Below are 20,084 nucleotides of genomic sequence, written 5' to 3'. Positions count from 1 at the left end.
ATTAATTCATTATCTCTTTTGAATTGCCTATAAAACATCTTTATCTCATTCTTTGTTAATTTTATGGGACCATTTCAGAGGACAAAGGGTTAATCAATAATTTTGAAGTAATTTCCGTTCTTGGAAATTATTTCAGTTTAAGAAAACGAGTTAGTCCCTTTTGTGCAGAAAGAAACAAGTTGGAAAAAAATTTCAGAACAGTAAAATCTAAAAAAAAGAAACGAAAGAAAAAGGAAAAAATGTGATAAGGCTAAACTAAAAATATTTATGTTCATGGGATGTGGTCCCCTTACTAGTTGGCTAGTTTATTTGTCATCCGATTTGCCATTTGAAAGAATCATTACGATTCAGATGGCCTTTTTTTTTTTCACTACCAAATTGTAAAGCTTTTCTGTCTTTGACAGTCTGTCTGTATGCTAAAACAAGCATTTTACGATTTCTACTAAAAGTTTTTCGATGGTTCGCTTTTTTTTCTGCTGACAATAAGTGCATATTCGTATCTTTCGTTTAAGCAAAAAAAAAAACGCTTTTTTGAATTTATTTGCTGTATGCATACAGATGGAACCAAATATTACCTGACTTTGTTATTATTTTCGTGTTGTTTATTTGTTTTTTCAACTGCTTATTTTTGTCTATGTTAGAAACTTGCAAAGTTGATGAATAATTTTTTTTCCATATGATAAGTGTTTAAAAGCCCTACATAAATATTAGCAAAAGAACTGTAAATATTTGCTTAACATTACTGTTTATTTAGAAAAAGTGTATGTGACTTAAAACGGTTCGTTTTGTTTTATATTGAAATTTAAAGACTTGGTTTATTTCAAGGTGTTATAAAAAATAATTGGGATAATTCCAGGTTTGTACCGAATGATTTACCAGTGTGCAGCAGTCTAAACCACTCACATATAATGTTTAGACAAATAAAATTCTTCCTAACCGATGATCTAAAATTGCTTGCTTGCATCATCAGTGACTCGAAAATTTTAACGAATTCTTTCATTCTCAGTTATTTTAATTTAATCATTTTACTCATTGTTGACATTGGAGTAATGCCACATTTTGTGGTGATGAATAACGGAATCATTCAATTAATTTAGTTAACTTCAGAGAAATGTCGATTGGAATGATGAGAGAAGAATTGAGAAATACAAAATACAGTGACTTTCTATAGTAAGATGCTAGCTAGATTAAAAAACGCATAAAATTTCTTCTTTCCACTGATATGAAGTATGTGTTTGTATTCATCAGTTAAACCGGTCCCGGTGGTACTCACAAGCAGCGATCATTTTTTCTGGTTCATCTAATGAAACTTGTCTTTCTATTCCTGTTAATAGCTACTTTTGCACAAGCCATTCTCACCATTGAAGTTCGCTTGCATTATTTACGTTTGCGTGTTTTCACGTGTCTTCCACGCAAAACGTTTGTTTGTTATAACCTACCAGGAACTCCTTTTCCTAATTTTAAAACTAAACTGATCATTTTTGCACTTGCATTTTTTACTACCTATTTATTACTTCCTGGTACGTTCAAAATTAAGCACTTCCCGAAATGTGATTTGAATGACTTTTAATTTTACAACAATGAGGAAGTTAGAATTTTTTTGTATCCAGAAAAAGTACGAATTTTGCATTGACTGTGAAGAGAAAGAATTAATGAGATAGGCGATAGTATAGCAAACAATTTTTGCATTATTGGAAGAGTTATAAGCATTTTTTGGTTATCGTGTCGATCATTTGTTTAAACATTCCATTCTTTCTTTCTTACACTGGAAACTCCTAGAACTTGAAGTATTTGAGTGGTGGCCATTGATTAAACATTGGATTAATGTTTGGGCTTTTATTGCCATTATCATTACTATGTCACAGTTCGTCAACCTCGCGTCCTTCTTTTCGGACAGACATAGCTCTCATTTCTCCTATCAAATCTCCTCATTATTGCATTGCATTTCACCCTCAAAAGATGTAATCATTTTGATTAATCACTCATATTTTCCCTTTTTTTTGTATCTATTTATAATTTCCAATATTCAATGTATTTTTTTTCTTTTTTTGCAAAATCAAAAAAAAAATGAAAAGAAGGCAAACACCAGCATGTTTACCTCCAGATGTGCTCATTTTAATTGCTTCAGCATTCGTAATCATTTCTTTTGTTGCCGTTCAATCGGTTTTTTTTCCTCAACAACCGACACTAACATTTTACTTCTTACCTAACATGTTGAACATGCTATTTATTTCTGTAAATTTTAAATCTATTTAACTTTTTTAACACCGTTAAATAGAATACCTTATCTCATTTATTATTTAATTTTGTCTTTTCTGAGTGCTTCATCTCCGTGAACTACATAGGCCTTTAATATTTGTAAAACTGTCGTATCTTGTTTATATTACTTTTTTTTCTCATGCCAATATAGCCTTCTATAGTTTCAAATGCGGATTAGTAGGCTCTTAATCCGGTTAATTTTATTCTAGTAACTATTATGTAAGCTTTAATTTGATCTTTTTAAAAGATCATGTGTGTTGCTTTTATATCTGTTTTATTGCTAAGTCATATGTTGGGCGCGTAAAACGCTTCAATGAAGCTTTAATTTTTGTTTGAATTAACCATCGTTTTATTAAGTTTTCTATTTTAATGTTAATAGAAGCAATTTACTTCTTTCTTCTTGCAGGTGTAATACTTCTACTACAGCAAATAAGTTCATCTAAATGACCAATGACTGTGGAAATGTTGGAAATGGTGATTCCGCAGAAAGTTTGTCTCATCAAGAAGTTCCAAAAGCTGCTGGTAGTGATCCATCGAAAGGTGTAAGAGTGTGGTGCGATGGATGGTTGGTACTTATCCTTTTTGTTTCACTTTCTTATTTAAATATAATAAATGAATATAAATAAATAGAAAAAGAAGTGATTAAATAAGTAAGCAGCAGAGATATTTGAATAAATCATTCATTATTTGCAGCTATGATATGGTGCATTTTGGACATGCAAATCAGTTACGACAGGCTAAACAGCTTGGTGGTTATTTGATTGTCGGTGTACACACTGATGAAGAAATTGAAATGCATAAAGGTCCACCAGTGTTCAGTGAACAAGAACGATATCGCATGGTTCGTGGTATAAAATGGGTTGATGAGGTGGGTTTGCTACACTTCTAATTAATTTCCTAAATTTATTTCGTTTTACTCCAGTGCATTATTTACGTTTCGTCACACATTTTTCCTTCCGATAATTTGGATGTAATTTCCAGGTCGTTGAAGGTGCACCTTATGTGACGACAGTTGAAACACTCGATAAGTACAACTGCGATTTTTGTGTTCACGGTGGTAAGCATCGTGTAATGGTTCTATTGCCAAAACTCTATAATCTGAAGAACAATATAATTTATGATTTCGAAATTTAATTTCAATTAACGATTTATTATAAAAGAGCAGTTTATCCGTGTTTATTATTTTAATGAGTGGTAGGGAAGGCTTTTAGGTGTGAAATATCAAAGTAGCGCATTGCTCATTCATAGCTAATAGTTGGGAATTGTTTATTGTTTCGATTCCAATAGTAGAAGAGTATTATTTTTATAATAGTATTCCAGACGACATCACGTTATCTGCAGATGGTACTGATACATATGCAGATGTCAAAAAGTGCGGACGTTATCGTGAGTGCATGCGGACGTCTGGAATTTCGACAACGGTAAGAGAAATATGTACCCTTATAGTATGTAATTGTTATCCACATGTATCTGTCTCTAAAAGTTGGAAATGTATAAGTGAGAATTTTCAGGATTTGGTTGGACGTATGTTACTATTAACAAAAACTCATCATTCATTTGCAGATGATATTGCTAAGCATGAAGAGAGAGCTCGATTTCTCTCCATGGTTTGTGTTGGTTTTTGAACATCCTTTAGCTATCGATTATCACAAATGTTGTAATTCTTGTGATACTGTTTTTGTTTCCACCATTCATTCTTTCTGTTAAAGAACGTTATATGTTAGAAATGTAGTCATCTATTCACAGTCCACTTCTTCATTTTATTGTACAAATTATTAATTTAGCTAATTGCTATCCGTGACTTTTTAATTGCTTAAATTAAAAAGTTTTGTAATTTTTGCAAAAAGTTTTATTTTGTAGTTTTCTTATGCTCAAATTTACTCTAAACTCACGTTTTTATTTTTCAAGGATCGAAAAGCTGTATCGCCTTGGACAAGAGTGTCTCGTTTTTTGCCATCAACTCGAACAATCATGCAATTTGCAGAGGGTCGTTCGCCCGGAAAAGACGACGTTGTTGTATATGTTTCCGGCGCATTTGATTTATTTCACATCGGTCATTTATGCTTTTTGGAAGAAGCACGGAAATTGGGTGATTATCTCGTTGTCGGGATTCACAATGATCAGGTAAAGAAAAGAAAGTCTTTTCAATAGCGAGGTTTATGCGTCTCAAAAATGAATCTTCGAATAGTAGAAAAAACTGTTCTTACAACTAGAGGATTAATGTAAGCCATTATTTTAGGTGGTGAATGCTTATAAAGGTGGAAATCATCCAATAATGTCGCTGCATGAACGTGTGCTAAGTGTTCTAGCCTATAAAGTTAGCATATTTTACATATTTTAAACTAGTTATTTTTTGTAATAAGATATAACCAGATGAAATGTATTTTGCATTTTCTTTAAGCGCGAAATTAATCCTTAACTCTTATTGGTTGAGTCGTGCATACTTATTTATTTGATATATTCCTAGATCACTATAATCAAATTCTTTAGATTTTGTGCAGAATTATTACAAAAATTAAAGCCATTAAGCAACGGATAATGAGCTTCCATTTGACAAGGAAGACACTCTGAAAATTTTAATACTAACAATCTTTGTAATTTACATGAAAATAAACCATATGAGAAAATTATATACATTTGAGAAGTGGACTAAGTCGTTTTATATGCTGTATGACATTTTTCAGCCTGTTTCCGAGGTAGTGATCGGCGCACCATATTTGGTCACTGAAGATTTAATAAAGCGGTTCAAGATACAGGTGTGTTTCTTTAGATATATATATAAGAAGTTTTCTGACTTGAAAATGAATCCAAGTTTTTAAATCCATTTTTTTTTCACTTTTTTTTTTGCTCTGACCTTGCTGTAGGAAAAACAATATTCAGGTAGTCTCATGTATTGTTATTTCAGATTGTTGCGAAAGGGGTACGACTTCCCGATCATCAAATGCCAGGTGAACCGGATCCTTTTAAATTGCCCAGGGAAAGGAATATGCTACGACTGATTGATTCGGGTAGTAATATGTCCACTGATCAAATCATTACGAGGATCATCGATCACAGGTATAAGCATCAGCATAACACTTCTTTATATTTTCATGTAGTAAAATATAAATTAATTTTGAAAAAAAAAAAAATGTAAGAACGCTGGATTTTAGTGTCTCTTCTTTTAGCCGCATATCTTCAAGATCGATCATGACTTTTTTTTGTTAGACTTTGTAAGTGATCAATTATAGTAATGTTCCATGAAGTATTTTATGAAAGTAAACAGTAATGATTCTGCACTAATTTTTAGAGTATAATTCTCTTATTTTGTATTTCTCATCTTTTCCAAGACTTGAAATAACACAAATTTTTTGCATGTGTGGGAAATTTGCAATTTTAGGAATGATTATGAAAATCGAAATCGAAGAAAGGAATGTCGCGAAGCAGATATTTATGAGAAAATTAAAAGTTTTAATTTGGATACTCTTCAAGCAATTAGTATCTGATTTACTTAGTGAGCAACTCTTTATTTTCTGTCAGTATTTTAATGTATTACGCCGATAACTATACAACCGGATTTTGAAACTTAGGAGAAGCTTTCAGAAATTGCTATAAATTATTTGTTTCCATTCCACTGGATTTCATTTTATTAATGGGGTTTACAAATTTTAGATGATTGCACTAGGCTTTATGATTTGTGTGACTTGCAACATTTAATTTTATAGAGTTTCATGCCGTTGTAGCTTCGAAATACTTCAATGGATGAAATTTTTTGAAATTATATAAAAAAAAAAAAGGGAATCATTTACAATTCTCAACAAATCAATTTGTCAGTATCCAACCTTTGGTTGTTGTATATCCGTGTTTTTTTCTCGTGGTTAATACAACGTTCTTCTAATTCATAAATCTATGCAGTTTATATTGATTCACCTTAGTCTCAATTCATTATCAGTTTCTCAACCGCTCATTAAGTTTCTTAGATTGTATTACGCTTCACAGGGTTAGCATATTCGTATCTTTCGTTTAAGCAAAAAAAATGCTTTTTTGAATTCATTTGCTATATGCATACAGATGGAACCAAATATTACCTGACTTTGTTATTATTTTCGTGTTGTTTATTTGTTTTTTCAACTGCTTATTTTTGTCTATGTTAGAAAATTGCAAAGTTGATGAATAATTTTTTTTCCATATGATAAGTGTTTAAAAGCCCTACATAAATATTAGCAAAAGAACTGTAAATATTTGCTTAACATTACTGTTTATTTAGAAAAAGTGTATGTGACTTAAAACGGTTCGTTTTGTTTTATATTGAAATTTAAAGACTTGGTTTATTTCAAGGTGTTATAAAAAATAATTGGGATAATTCCAGGTTTGTACCGAATGATTTACCAGTGTGCAGCAGTCTAAACCACTCACATATAATGTTTAGACAAATAAAATTCTTCCTAACCGATGATCTAAAATTGCTTGCTTGCATCATCAGTGACTCGAAAATTTTAACGAATTCTTTCATTCTCAGTTATTTTAATTTAATCATTTTACTCATTGTTGACATTGGAGTAATGCCACATTTTGTGGTGATGAATAACGGAATCATTCAATTAATTTAGTTAACTTCAGAGAATGTCGATTGGAATGATGAGAGAAGAATTGAGAAATACAAAATACAGTGACTTTCTATAAGATGCTAGCTAGATTAAAAAACGCATAAAATTTCTTCTTTCCACTGATATGAAGTATGTGTTTGTATTCATCAGTTAAACCGGTCCCGGTGGTACTCACAAGCAGCGATCATTTTTTCTGGTTCATCTAATGAAACTTGTCTTTCTATTCCTGTTAATAGCTACTTTTGCACAAGCCATTCTCACCATTGAAGTTCGCTTGCATTGTTTATATTTGCTATTCAGAGAATACATTCAATTTTTATGATGAGACGTTCGAAATTAGTAAGCAGTTCGTTTTATCACTTTAGCAGGATATTACAATAGCAACAGAATAGTTACTGGTCATTTTCAAACTGAGATGATCCGACGGTTTTGTTGGTGATTTTATTTTTTCATTTTTTGAATCTTGAATCTATTTTTGAGAGCATAAGGGTAATTGAAGTGTTGATTTATTTTGTTTAGCTAATTGTTCCATTTCATTATCAGTTGATTTGTTTTGGTTTTATCTAATCATTTATCAAATGATGGTTTATTTAGCTAATTGCTCCAGGTAGATTGGTATTGAAAGATGATTAAAATGCAAAAAAAAAAAAAAAACCAAATAAAAAAAACAAAAGGCAAAGGAAATTCTTCATTTTATTGTCCATATGAATTTGGAATTTTTGCTTCTTTTTCAAGTCATTTTTTTCTCGTTTCACAAATTTACAACTATGTTTCACTTGAAACGTAATGTTAATTAGATAAACCATATAGCTGATTATTAATGTTGAAGAAGTATTGGATGATATATTCAATAACTTCTGTGTAGGCAAGTGAAACTTTTATGCATTTCCTATAATCGAGTTTTTTTATAAAAACGATGGCTTAGCTGATCCAATGGTAGCTTACGATTATTGTATGGCTTTTATTATATAAATTTATTGATTTGGTTGATGCTATGTAGTTTTTTAACGTTTCATTGAAAATACATAATGCTTTTCTAAAGACATCCGAGCAATCGCATATCCTAAGAATATCAGATATATCAACAAACAAATATGTCTATTTTTGAATTTTGTAGGTATCGCAGTGTTTTTAATGCGAATCTTTTTTAAATTTTGTCTAAAAAAAAAAAAAAATTCTGATATCTATGTGATGAAGCCCCCATTTTTCTGTTTAGAATTAATGATGGATTTTGTCAAGATATTTTATCAAGATTTAATCATTCATGCAAACACCAACTAAATTCTATGCATTCAGAGATGCATGCATATAAAATATAAATTTGCACTAACATCATTCTCCTGATTTTATATTACTCCAAGTATAACTTTCTATTGTGAGTTTTTATTGAAGCGGAAATTAATCTGGTTCATAAGCATAAGAAACAAATAAATGACCTTTTTTCTTTTCTGTTTTCTTTTTTTTTTTTTTTTTTTGTTTGTTTCTTTGTTTTTTTTTTTATCTTTCGGTAATCTTTACGATATAAGTAAAAATAAAAACATCAAACCTTGTGCTATTTATGCTCAAAACTGTTAAAATGATTTCTAAGCAAAAAATATATGTCCTTACTATTAGCTGTTTTGAAAGCAATTTCAAACATTTTATATACATGAAAATATCTTTTATATCATTTCAACAAATATTTGCTATCATTGTATGATATGCTATGTAATAATAGTATTAGTTGTATTATTCATTCAAACTTTGCATGAAGTTTTTTAAAATAGTATAATCAATTTTTGATCATATTACTTTAAAAATTTATTTTTTATAAGAAAAAAAAATCAGTTAATTTGGATAAAAATATGCTACTACTAGAAAAAAGAAAATTATAAATTTTAGATTGGTCCATTTTTCTAAACATTGTTGATTTTATGTATGAAACTGTCAAGTACAATCCATTCATTCGTTAATAACAGTACCCATATACGGATGTTACTATAATTAACAATGATAAATTTGCAGATGTTTCCGTTTCCGGTACTCAATGAACTCATTTTTCAAAATATCAAAAAGGAATAAAAAATAAATAAAGTGATTAATCTAACAAATAAATCATTTATTGGTGATGATAAAAACACACTAATCCCATCCAATTTTATTCTCTTCCCTGTATTATTTTCTGTAAAGATGGAAAATGATTGCAAAAGGAATGTTATTTTTTAACTTAATAATCAATATTATGATATTCATGTCATATCGAAATTCAAATACTAAAAAGAATAAGACTGCAACTTCCAAATTAAAAGAAGATTAAAGCAAAAAAGAAAATCAATAAATGACTTTAAAAAATAATAATGAATGTAACTTTTGCTTTGTTTTTATTACTTTTGTTTTATACATACGACTTATACAACGAAGAAAGGAAACGAAAAAAAACATTAACATTAGAATTTTAAATTACAATAAAATAAATAAAGTTTAAATGAAAATTTTTTGTAAACAAATTTTTGGGGAAAAAAGTAGTAGATAGATAAAATCAGTATTTGTTAACAAAAAAGAAAAAAAGAAAAACGAGATTATTTATTTAGTGTTGAGAAGTTACAGGAAAAAAAGGTATTTAAAATAAACGGATAAAAAAACCTGTTTTTATGAACTTGATCTGACCGATCTTTTTTGAAAATGTATAGTCGGATAGAATTAGAAATACTATAAATTTATTTCCTCTCATTTTTTTATTTATTTCATTTTACCTTTTTTTTTTCTTTTTTTTTTTTCAGTAAAACTGAAATTGTATTAAATTCTTAGCAACACGTCAAATTTTTATTAAATTATTTTAAATTTCATAATTCTTATTACTTCAATTACAGACAATTTAAAAACGGGAAATAATGATGACGTCTATAGGTAAATGATAATTATGACATGCATTCCATATGTTGAACGAAGTAATTAATTTTAAAATTGAAAGATTAATTAACTTTTTCTGTTTATCGGTTGTCATCCTAATTTTTTATTTCAATTATAACTTCATTTAAAATAGAAAAAAAAAAAGGAAAAAGGAAAAAAGGATTACTGGAGTCTGTAACTGGAATTTCATCAACATATTTAGTCTTTTTTTTTTTTTTTGTAAAATTCATTGATTACACTATTATTATGTATCATAGACAACGTAATTTTGACGAATGAAAAATTATTTAATCTACATGCTAATAATGTATGTTACCACTGATAAATAATTAAAGTTTAGAGATTTGATATTTATTATACTAGCATTGATAATTCGTTGATTATCAGTTCATTTACATATACTTAAGCAACCATATTCATTAAAAAAGTAAATATGGATGAAATATGACGTTTCGAAATGATTGTTCATTATATTCTGAAAAGTGCGTTTGATAACGACGTTACTGTACAAAATTTTATATAAGCACTTTTAGTATTTGAAAATTACATTACTATTATTTCAACTATTTACATTATGATATCTTTTGCTTTTTTTTCTTCTTTTTGATTCTCTTTTAATCATTCAGAAAAATATATTTTAGAATTCCAAATTATTGAAATGATAGTATGTCAAACATGAATATACTTTTCTTCCAATATTTTTCTGAAATATATTCTGTTAGTATCAGCCCATTATATGAAAATTGCTATTATTTTCATATGTATTATTTTCATAACGGTTGTTAAAATAAAATAATCTTTGCCGGTAAATCACTAGAATTTTCAAATTATATGTGTAAATAAATGTAATCGTCTTTTTACAGTTAGTTACTCTATTTGATAATAAGCGCTTTTAATGCATTGATAATTCCGAATTCATAGTTACAATTTGACGAAAAAGATACAAAGAATGATATTGGAATCCCCGGCATTTGAGCATTTAACGGAATTCACTAATAATTACGAATACAGAAGATACGAGAAGAGATGAAAGAAAATGAAGAGATAGGAAACATTTGCAATCCACCAGTAAAAAAGTGTCATGTGAATCTACCGCAATATCGTATATGAGTTACATCATTTGGAAAATAGCGGGAAGGGAAAAGGAATAGGAAAAGGAAGACGGACGGGTAGTGGTTATAGGAATTACTGAAGCAAAAATGAGTATTAATGCGTTACGGAAAGAAACCGGTAACGTTGAAGCACAAGGATAAGAAATATCAAAGAAAACACAATTTTACACAGAACAGTCCTTAAAAATGAAATTATATTAAAATTTGCTTGACACCGAGTGAGAAACGATTTAATGAAATTAATGAAGAAAATATTTTTTTTATTAAAAAAATTTTTTTTTTTATTTTTATAGTTTTCATTTATTTTTTTCAATTTAATTTTTTTTTCTTTTTTTAAAAATTTTTGCCTCATTATTTTATATTTAAACAATTCTCAACTCGATAAGATACATCAACTAACAATATTACATTGTTGCAATTTTGTTGGAAAAATTCACGATGAAGTCATAGTTGACTAGGAATTAATACAAAAAAAAATACTGCAATATTATTCACAGTTTAAGCCATAATAGAAAAGTGTATTGTTATCAGCACAAAAAAAAAAAAAGAATCATATATCAAATTACCATTTAGAAAAAATCCACAGTAAATTTATACTTTTTTCCTTAAAAAAGGAAAAAAAAGGAACGACAATTAAATCAACAGATCCATTAAAATTTCTGGGAAAAAAATGAATATCAGTGAAACAATTTAAATGTGAAATAAAATAATATATGGTAATGCTATCACTCGTCTCCGAGAATTTGAGATCCTCGTGGGTGGAGAGAAAGGCAAAAATGACTGAAATTATTTGAATTTTTCGAAATTTAAGCGAAAAACACTAAATAATTTCAGTTAGCATATTGTTAAGCAAAATTCCTTAGAAACCCTATAATCTCCCATTTAACTGCTTCACTAATTATTATATTATTCAAATTCAATCAAATTTCTTTCTCCCCTTTCCTCCTTCTTCCCCTCTCTCCTTACCGATTTTCCTTCTCTTCTATACCTGGGCTTTTAAATGTTCTCATTCCTCCCTAATTAATAATTGTTGCATGCAGTAATTTTCTCTGATTTTTGGAATCAAAATATTGGAAATTAATATTAAAGTAGACGAAAAACCAGATTCTGAGTTTTTTCTTTCCGAAAAAAAAGACATAAAAAATTCAACCTTCTCTAAAGAGAATTTAACTTTAAAAATTGAAGATAATCCTCAGAAAAAAAAAAAAAAGATTGTCTTCAGATTGTTTCGTCAAAATATGAAGTTTGTGCATCTTCTAAGGAAGAAAAAGTCGAAATAAAAAAAATACCTCGGAGAAACCATTTTGCCTGCATATAGAAGAGTTTCCATTAAAACTATCCCGATAATTGAGATAAACAAAAAAAAAAAAAAGATGATCCTGATATAAATGAGAGAAAACAGAAAGAAATTAAGCACTAAAAGTTGCCTAATAAGCAGGTATAGTTAAAAGGAAACTTCTGTGATAGCCACCCACCTATAGGAGTGTGCAAAGAAAAAAAAATTGATTTGTCAAAAAAAAAAAAAAGTCAAAACCAATGTTAAAATCACAGAAGTCTGTTTTACAATTTAAGTTCAAAAAAAAAAAAAAAAAAATTTCTAGTTCATGTAAAATGCCTAGACCGAAAAGAAGGGAACAATATTAATGGCACTTGGATCAATTTTTAAAAACGTTAATCATCAAGTGGTCCATCTGACGATTCTAATGTTGCATCCATTTGTGCGATAACCTGTACTGTTGCTGCACGTGAATTTTCATGATCGCTACTCTCATCTGCCGAAATATTTTCTGCTCCTACTCCACCAAATGTTCCAGATGTTCCCGTAACTGATGCAGCAGCCATTCGACCAACTCGTGTATGTATCATTTCCAAAGTATCATCATCATCCGATGCAACATTCTGACGACAAATTGGACATGTACGATTGCCTCTTAGCCACTTATCAATGCATTTTAAATGAAAATGATGTGCGCACGGTAACATGCGAACCATGTCACGTTTTTCAAAATCACACTGACAGATTACACAGACTTTTTCCATTAACAACGCCGGATCAGAAATACGGAATGATTTTAATTGCTCAATTTCAATCCTGCAAATTTGAATTATAATTCAACTTACTGTAGCATCTAACAACATTAACAATTAAATATAGAAAGAAAAAAAATAAGATAGAAAAAAACTTTCAACACAAATTTTGAATAAAGTAAAGCATAAATTATTATTATTATTATTATTTTTTTTAAACATCTTAGCTCATACAAATAAAAATTTACTTTGTCATTCCTTTAGGTGGTAAACGGGTGGCATTCATCTGAGGTGCCATACGATCAAAAATGTGAAGGACCGCTGCTTCCCATGCACGGAACGGAATCTCACCATTCACCAGTCGTTCCAGTTGCTGATTGTAATTGGTTGCAGATACAGTTTCCATGGTATTTTGAAATGCTGCTTGTTGTGGCATCCATTCCGCAGCCAACGTTGGAACAGCAACCGGTCCCTCAACCTGAATTCAACATATTCTGATATCACTGGATACCTGCTTAATTTCTATATTGCTAATGATCTAATCTCCCATTTTAACATAAATTCAGCAATACTGCTTATATATGAACAAGAATATACAGATGAAAAAAAAGATATAAAAATAAAGACATACCAGAGGAATTGAATTATGGTTGCCATCTGTATAAAAATCAATAGGATTACGAACTCGACTTGCAAGGAACTGTGTCGTGGTAGCCGAATCAGTGGTAGCCTGAGCAGCTGCTTGAGCAATTCGAACACGGGAAACTACAGAATCCATTTGAGTGTTAATTGGTCGTGGAAAATACGAAAACGTGGGATATGAACGGTAATTCACTGTTACACTGTTATCCCAACTGTTGCCACCATTCACTACAGATGAAATTGCAGGTTGTGACCTGCAAAAATGATCCATCTTATACCAGTACTTCCTAGAAGAATAATCAATATTTTCCAACTAAAACATTATATCATAAAAGTCTTGGATAAGAGATCATTCTTATAAATATAAATTGATTTAATTAAACAACATTTCTCACTTATAACTTATAAAAAAAATAGCCAATGGATTGAACTATTAAAGTAAATTGTAGTAAAATGTGCACAAAAAGAAAAATGAAGAATTTTTTAACTTACACAGGTAGTTCATCCAGTGAACGCTGAATGCTGGAATATTCCTCTGGCATATCACCTATCACTGTTGGAAAGAAAGGTTGTTCCACTATTGGAATATCCGGCGACACGTATTGTAATGGTGTTGGTGCTGTTGGCAAGCGTAAATTCATCAATGGCTATATAATGATATAGTATAATTCTATATTAAACATAACTAAATGTCATAATAAATTTCTAATCCATAAAAAAAAAAAAAAAAAAGTAGAAAGAAATGGAGAAAAAAACATCACCAACCGTATGCGGAAGAAAATATGCATAATTTGATGTGACGGATGGAGATCCGTTAAGGTGAACAGCGATTGGAGTCTGTAAAACAATTGCTGGAAATTTGCAAATTATGACGTATTTAATATCGATTAGCTCAAGTTATGAACATTTCATACTTAAGACATTATACTAAGCGGTCGGTAACTGTCTTAGATGTAACATTAAAAAAAAAAGACTTTTCCATGTTCATCTATAAGAAACACGAAAAAAAAGAAGGAGATCGAGAAAAAAAAAAGTAAACAAACCACATTATGTACAATAGAAGTGCTAGGTAGAGTAGTCAGCTGAGCGTGAATTTGAGGGGCGATTACCTGAGGTCCATAAATCGGCGTTATAGGTGTTTGTGGAGCAGCAGCAGCAATTGGATCATAACCCGGAGATGAAGGTATGAGGCACGCTTGCTCAACAACACCTAAATAATAGGTAAAATTATAATTAACAATTTTTTCTATCTAATAATATTTTTAAAATTTCATTAAAAAAAATTTTTCTTTTCCTAAACATATTCTAATAATTATTTCCATGATTATGCTTTGATATTAAATTTGATCTAAAAATATGATATTAAAGACTATTTTCATGATTATGCTTTGATGTTAAATTATTATTATTTTCACTAACAACAAATGATCAATTCTCTAAGCTGGAAAAATAATAAACTGCTTTATTTTAATGTAATAAACAATGATAACATTTAAATAGTTGAAGATATCGAAGTTAATTCTTATTTCAATTTTAATTTCATGAAGAAATACTTTTGTTCATCTATTTGCTTTTTTTTTTTTATGAAATAATATTTCAAATTGATATTGGTATCAATATTTTTATTAATTTCCACTACGATATCAAGAATTAAAAAGAAGTTATAATAGTTGAGAAAAATAAGAAAGAATCCAAACTCCTCTCCATATGTACAGGGTAGCGTAATCCGGTTCTAATGAACGCTATGTATAAATAAAGCAGCAATAAACCACAATTAATGCAGACAGATGTAGAAATATGTTTACCAAAATGATCAAACCACATCAATAAAATAAAATGAAAATTCTAATATATATATGTATATATATGCATGTACAAATACCAATATTTGCATATATTATATGCAAATTTAAATACAACTCATAGAAATATGGTAATTTTCTGGTTGGTTATTTTGCGAAAACACATCGTTTCTTTTTCTTTTTCTTTATTATTTATCAAATATTTCATTTGAATTAATACTTATTTGTTTTGTGATTTATTAGCAAAAATAAACCTCAACATGTGAATGGTTAGAAATTTTTAGATCATATTATATTTTCACTAAATTATCGAACTCATATAATAATTTTTTCTTTTTTCTTTTGAGCTATTTTTATGATTTACTCAAAATTCTTCTAAAAATATATAATGATTTCAGGTTAGATAATTTAATGATTTTAGGTTAGATAATTTAGATATGTTGAATTCTTTTATCATTTCACTTTTTTTTTTTTCGAGAAACATAATTAAAATAAGTTAAATAATAATAGAATAGCGAACCGTTAACGCAACAACTGGGAAATGTTGGCCTAATATATGACGATGCATCCGTGTTAGCATTACGACGACGGCGACTTGCCGAGGGAACATCTGCAGCGGGTTCCACATCTGCCGTACGCTTACGTGATGTCTCACCAGATGTTGCTGGTACCGTTGACGTTTCTACAAATTTGGAACAAATGAAGAACTTTTTGCAGTGATAATTTCGAAAAAAAACTTCAACTTTTATATTTAAAATCTATCAACTAATGAGTACATTACGATTAATTATCTCATTATCATGATAAATGTCAACTATGATGCTAATTAATAAAATTTTAGTTTTCATCATTGAATAGAAACTTTTTTTTTGTACTAAATTCAGAAAAGAATTCTGGCAGAAAATTTTCGATGCTTTTTTCCGCAACAAAATATTTTGATGCAATCCTAGTTTCCACATTTCTTTGATGCATTATTTTTGCTCATTTTGCCGATAACTTTTACTAGTACTTCATTTTTCATCCATCGATGGAAGCAATAAAAGCGGCCACATCAAAGGATGATTTTATTGAAGGTGGCACTTCAAATTAACCATTATATGTTTGAAATTTTTTGGGAAGTGTAAAGTTTACAGAAAAAAAAAGAAAGAAAGCTACATATATAAGAGTGACCAATTTTAAATTTAAAATGCAAAACAAAAACATGAGTGCTAAGTGAAATTTTTAAATTTATGTCTGCATTTCATTCATCCCGTATTATACATTCAGTAAAAATAATGACGAAAAGCTCACAAATTTTTTAAAATATTTCATGTACTAATTTGCTTAATTCCAGCTTTTCAAGTTAATTGGCAGTTTTTACAGGGGAGGTAAAAGATAAATCAACAGGTTAATATATAAGTAGAAAAAAAAATAAACCTGGGATTTGTTGAAAGACAAGACCAAGATGAAGGGCAGATTCCACTTCTCTACCCGACATCTCGTTTTTATTTCTTATAAAATTTCAAAAATATGATTTTAAAGCGTCAAACATATCAACAGTTTGCAGTAATTGCTATATGTACCAGCAAATAATAGAAGTAGCAGTAGTAGAGTTTATTTCCAGAGATATTTCTGACTAGATGAAGACACATCTGAGGGCACCAAAATCAGGTGCACCGTTCCCTCCCTGAAATCTTTTAATTTATTATAAATTATAAATTAGCTAATTAAACGCAGGTACGTATGTATATTTATAATTGTAAACGATTATAATCCTAGTAATAACGATAAACAATTCAAATCTATTTAAAAAAAAGAATGAAAATAACTTTCACTAATCTAGTAAGGACATTGTAGCAAGTATTCCTGATCAATTTTGTCATCAATGGTAAAAGTTAAAATTAAAATTGACAGTTCTCGATATGCTGTCAACAATGTGACCTTAGGATACTAGTACAATTAAGCCTTCAAATTATAATGTTATGAATTATCAGCAAACCATTTCAATATGCAATCGCAATAATCTAATTACAATGAATTTTATTCACATTTGAGAAAAACATGTGTATAAAACTTTCTAAATTTGATCAATTATGATAAATATATGTTCTTCCATTAAATATCTAGAATTTAAAATTGAAATATTATAATTTGAATACTTAAAAATACTGCAAGTATTCCTCTTCCTTTCACAACATTTTACATTATCTGTTGAATCAAACAACAATAATAAACCTTATTGTTTGTAAATACTGCAACATTACTTAACTGCAAATGTTACACACTTTGCGTACATTGATAAGCTATCATGACTGCTATTCGCTAATGCTAATGGCAAATAAGTGGTATAAATTAGAACTATCCCAAGAATAATAATAATAATGATGCTGATGACGATGACTGGTGCCATTTTATTAGGAAGATAATTTTGCAAAATTAGGGAGAAGAAATACATGTCACAAGCCAGTACTCCTCTTACTTTTACGTCATTACTACTCCTCTTCAAATCAGTTTTCTAACCATTTCCCACTCTCTTCTTAACTTAAATAGCAGAGTAACGTCAAATTGGAAGAATTACATTTTACTGAGTGAAAAAGTTGATAGGGACATTGCCAAGGAAGGAATCATATAAAATGCACAATTTTAGAATGAATGTAAAAACAGAGGAATGAAATACAATTAATTAAATATTCATATTGAAACCAATTTCGACTCTAAATGTACAGCTTTTTTTTTTTTTTTCGGGTTATATACAGCTTTATTTCTTTCATTCTTCGATTCCATCCATTCATTCACTTCCATATATCTATTGCTTCGTCAACCCGTCTCATTATTCAATTCTTAACACTAATGTTTTATTGTGTTACCATCTGTCATCAATTAATCAATCATCAAATTACATTTCAATCTAATCACCTGAACTCACATTTTTTTTTTTTTATTTTATAATGGAAAAAGAAAAATGTTATAATTTGAAATTAACTATTAGAAAAACATAGGAAAAAAAGTAACATAAATTACAAGGAAATCACATCTACTACTTAAGAACTAACACTGCTTTCTAATTTCAGATAAATGTAACTTCTAATTTATGAATGTAAAATTTAAGTTATAAATTAGTAAAAAGAAATGAACAGTGAAATGGAAACTCATACTATTAATTGCATAAACAAAAAAGCCTCAGCGTGTTTTGAGTAAGCCATTTCAAACTTTCTGTTTGTATGAATGTGGATTTAAATTGTTGTTATTGCGTACACGCTTTTATTTATACGAAATGTTACGTAATTCGCTGGATTATCTCAAATTCGTAAATTATAGCTAATTTTTTTTTTTTTTTTTTTTTTTTAGCATTTAAAGATTTAAGTGAAATATATCAAATATCAAACGAATGTGATTAACGTAATCAATGGAATGTCGTGATCATATTCCCTAATATCATGATATCATGGTATCATTGTTTTCATCAGCTCTGATGATAATACTAACAAATAGCACGTTGTTGCTGATTTTTAACGATAATAGTGACAAAAAGAATTTGTCAACAGTGATAACGGTGATAACAAATAGAGGGTAAGTATGATATTTTTAATTCATGGAATGCCGTCGCATGTACAATTTCATTCATTTAATCCATCAGAAAATGGTAAATTAATCGATAAATTTATCAAGGTAATAACTTAATCTATCCTTTCTTCATTGCCAGAAATGAGCGATAATAGCAAGCGTTAAATTGGTTATGATAACTAGTTACCCATCCGTTCATTATTAATCCATTATCTCATTTCTAATTTATTCATCTCTTTTGTACTGAACCGGAAATGCTGAAGCATAAAATGACGCCCATTTCTGTGGAAATAAATGGAAGGAAATTCACGGAAGTATACAGCTGCCTGATAGTAAAGGAGTGAGTGATGTGTGGGATGTAATAAGTTTTCGATTGAATTAAAAGAATTGAAGAGTACAGAAGGAGAAGAGAAGAGAAATTATGAAGGTGAGAAAGAGGCAAATATTTTCGAAATATATGGGAGTTAGGATGATAGTGGACAGGTGTGAGTACAACAGGATAGAGGAAACTCTTGAAAGCAATAGCAATATTCTTTCCCTGCTGTGAACGTTAATGATTGTGGAACTGATAAATGGTGATGATAGTGTGCTGGTAGTGATCATGCTGTTGGCGATAATAATAATAATAATAATAATGATAGTGGTGGGTTGGTAGTCATTATTGTGGTAATGGTGGTAATAACGAGGTGACAAACCAGAAATAGTTAAATCTATTGGGATAATATAGCATACTAAAATAACTGTACTTAATAATTCGAATCAGCTATTTGATTCGTTCAACCAATACTAACACAGAAATCACATCATTCTTCACATGACATCACCGTCAAATTCATTGGCCATGAATGGAAATGAAAACCATTGGATTTGTTCATTTCACTTAATTTGATTGATGGTCATCGATGAAGCGATAACGCTTCAATGCCGTATGCGCATATATGGTCGCAATTCAACGGGAACTTGTTTATTACATGGATTTCGGTACAATAATAGGTAATCGTTGAAGTTAAATAAATGATTCTTACTGTATCATTGAAGTGGTTCAAAAGAGTCAGGACGGAAAAGTAGGAGAAGTTTACATCAAATATGAAAATAACTTTCATTTTGAATTTATAAAATTATCAAAAAAATCCAACAAAGTCTATTTAGTAATCTAAATATGAATGCATCAAAATAATTGAATTATATAATTTAAAGTTGAAAGTGATGATCAATCTCGTGTT

At 29.3% G+C, this 20,084-nt stretch overlaps 2 protein-coding genes across 2 annotated transcripts; one reads left to right on the top strand and one right to left on the bottom strand.

Annotated features, from left to right (window-relative positions):
- Positions 1-2,702: 2,702 nt before the first annotated feature.
- On the top strand, positions 2,703-5,744 carry Bma-pcyt-2.1 (ethanolamine-phosphate cytidylyltransferase, putative; the record flags this gene model as incomplete). Its single annotated transcript, XM_001891843.1, has 10 exons — positions 2,703-2,824; positions 2,953-3,127; positions 3,241-3,316; positions 3,580-3,680; positions 3,771-3,866; positions 4,168-4,383; positions 4,499-4,576; positions 4,944-5,015; positions 5,165-5,316; positions 5,639-5,744. The coding sequence occupies 10 exons, from the start codon at positions 2,703-2,705 to the stop codon at positions 5,742-5,744; spliced, it is 1,194 nt and encodes a 397-aa protein (XP_001891878.1).
- Positions 5,745-12,517: 6,773 nt separating this feature from the next.
- Positions 12,518-16,795, bottom strand: Bma-toe-4 (hypotetical protein, conserved; the record flags this gene model as incomplete). Its single annotated transcript, XM_001891844.2, has 8 exons — positions 12,518-12,938; positions 13,123-13,352; positions 13,506-13,770; positions 14,009-14,163; positions 14,282-14,353; positions 14,560-14,726; positions 15,839-16,000; positions 16,735-16,795. 8 exons carry the CDS (start codon positions 16,793-16,795, stop codon positions 12,518-12,520), a joined length of 1,533 nt encoding a protein of 510 aa, XP_001891879.1.
- Positions 16,796-20,084: the final 3,289 nt, after the last annotated feature.

This window comes from Brugia malayi, assembly GCF_000002995.4.
Source record: "Brugia malayi strain FR3 genome assembly, contig: Bm_v4_ChrX_scaffold_001, whole genome shotgun sequence".
In the NCBI taxonomy this organism is placed as follows: domain Eukaryota; kingdom Metazoa; phylum Nematoda; class Chromadorea; order Rhabditida; family Onchocercidae; genus Brugia; species Brugia malayi.
Note: the sequence above shows the minus strand (reverse complement) of the source record. Positions and strands in the feature narration are given on the sequence as shown.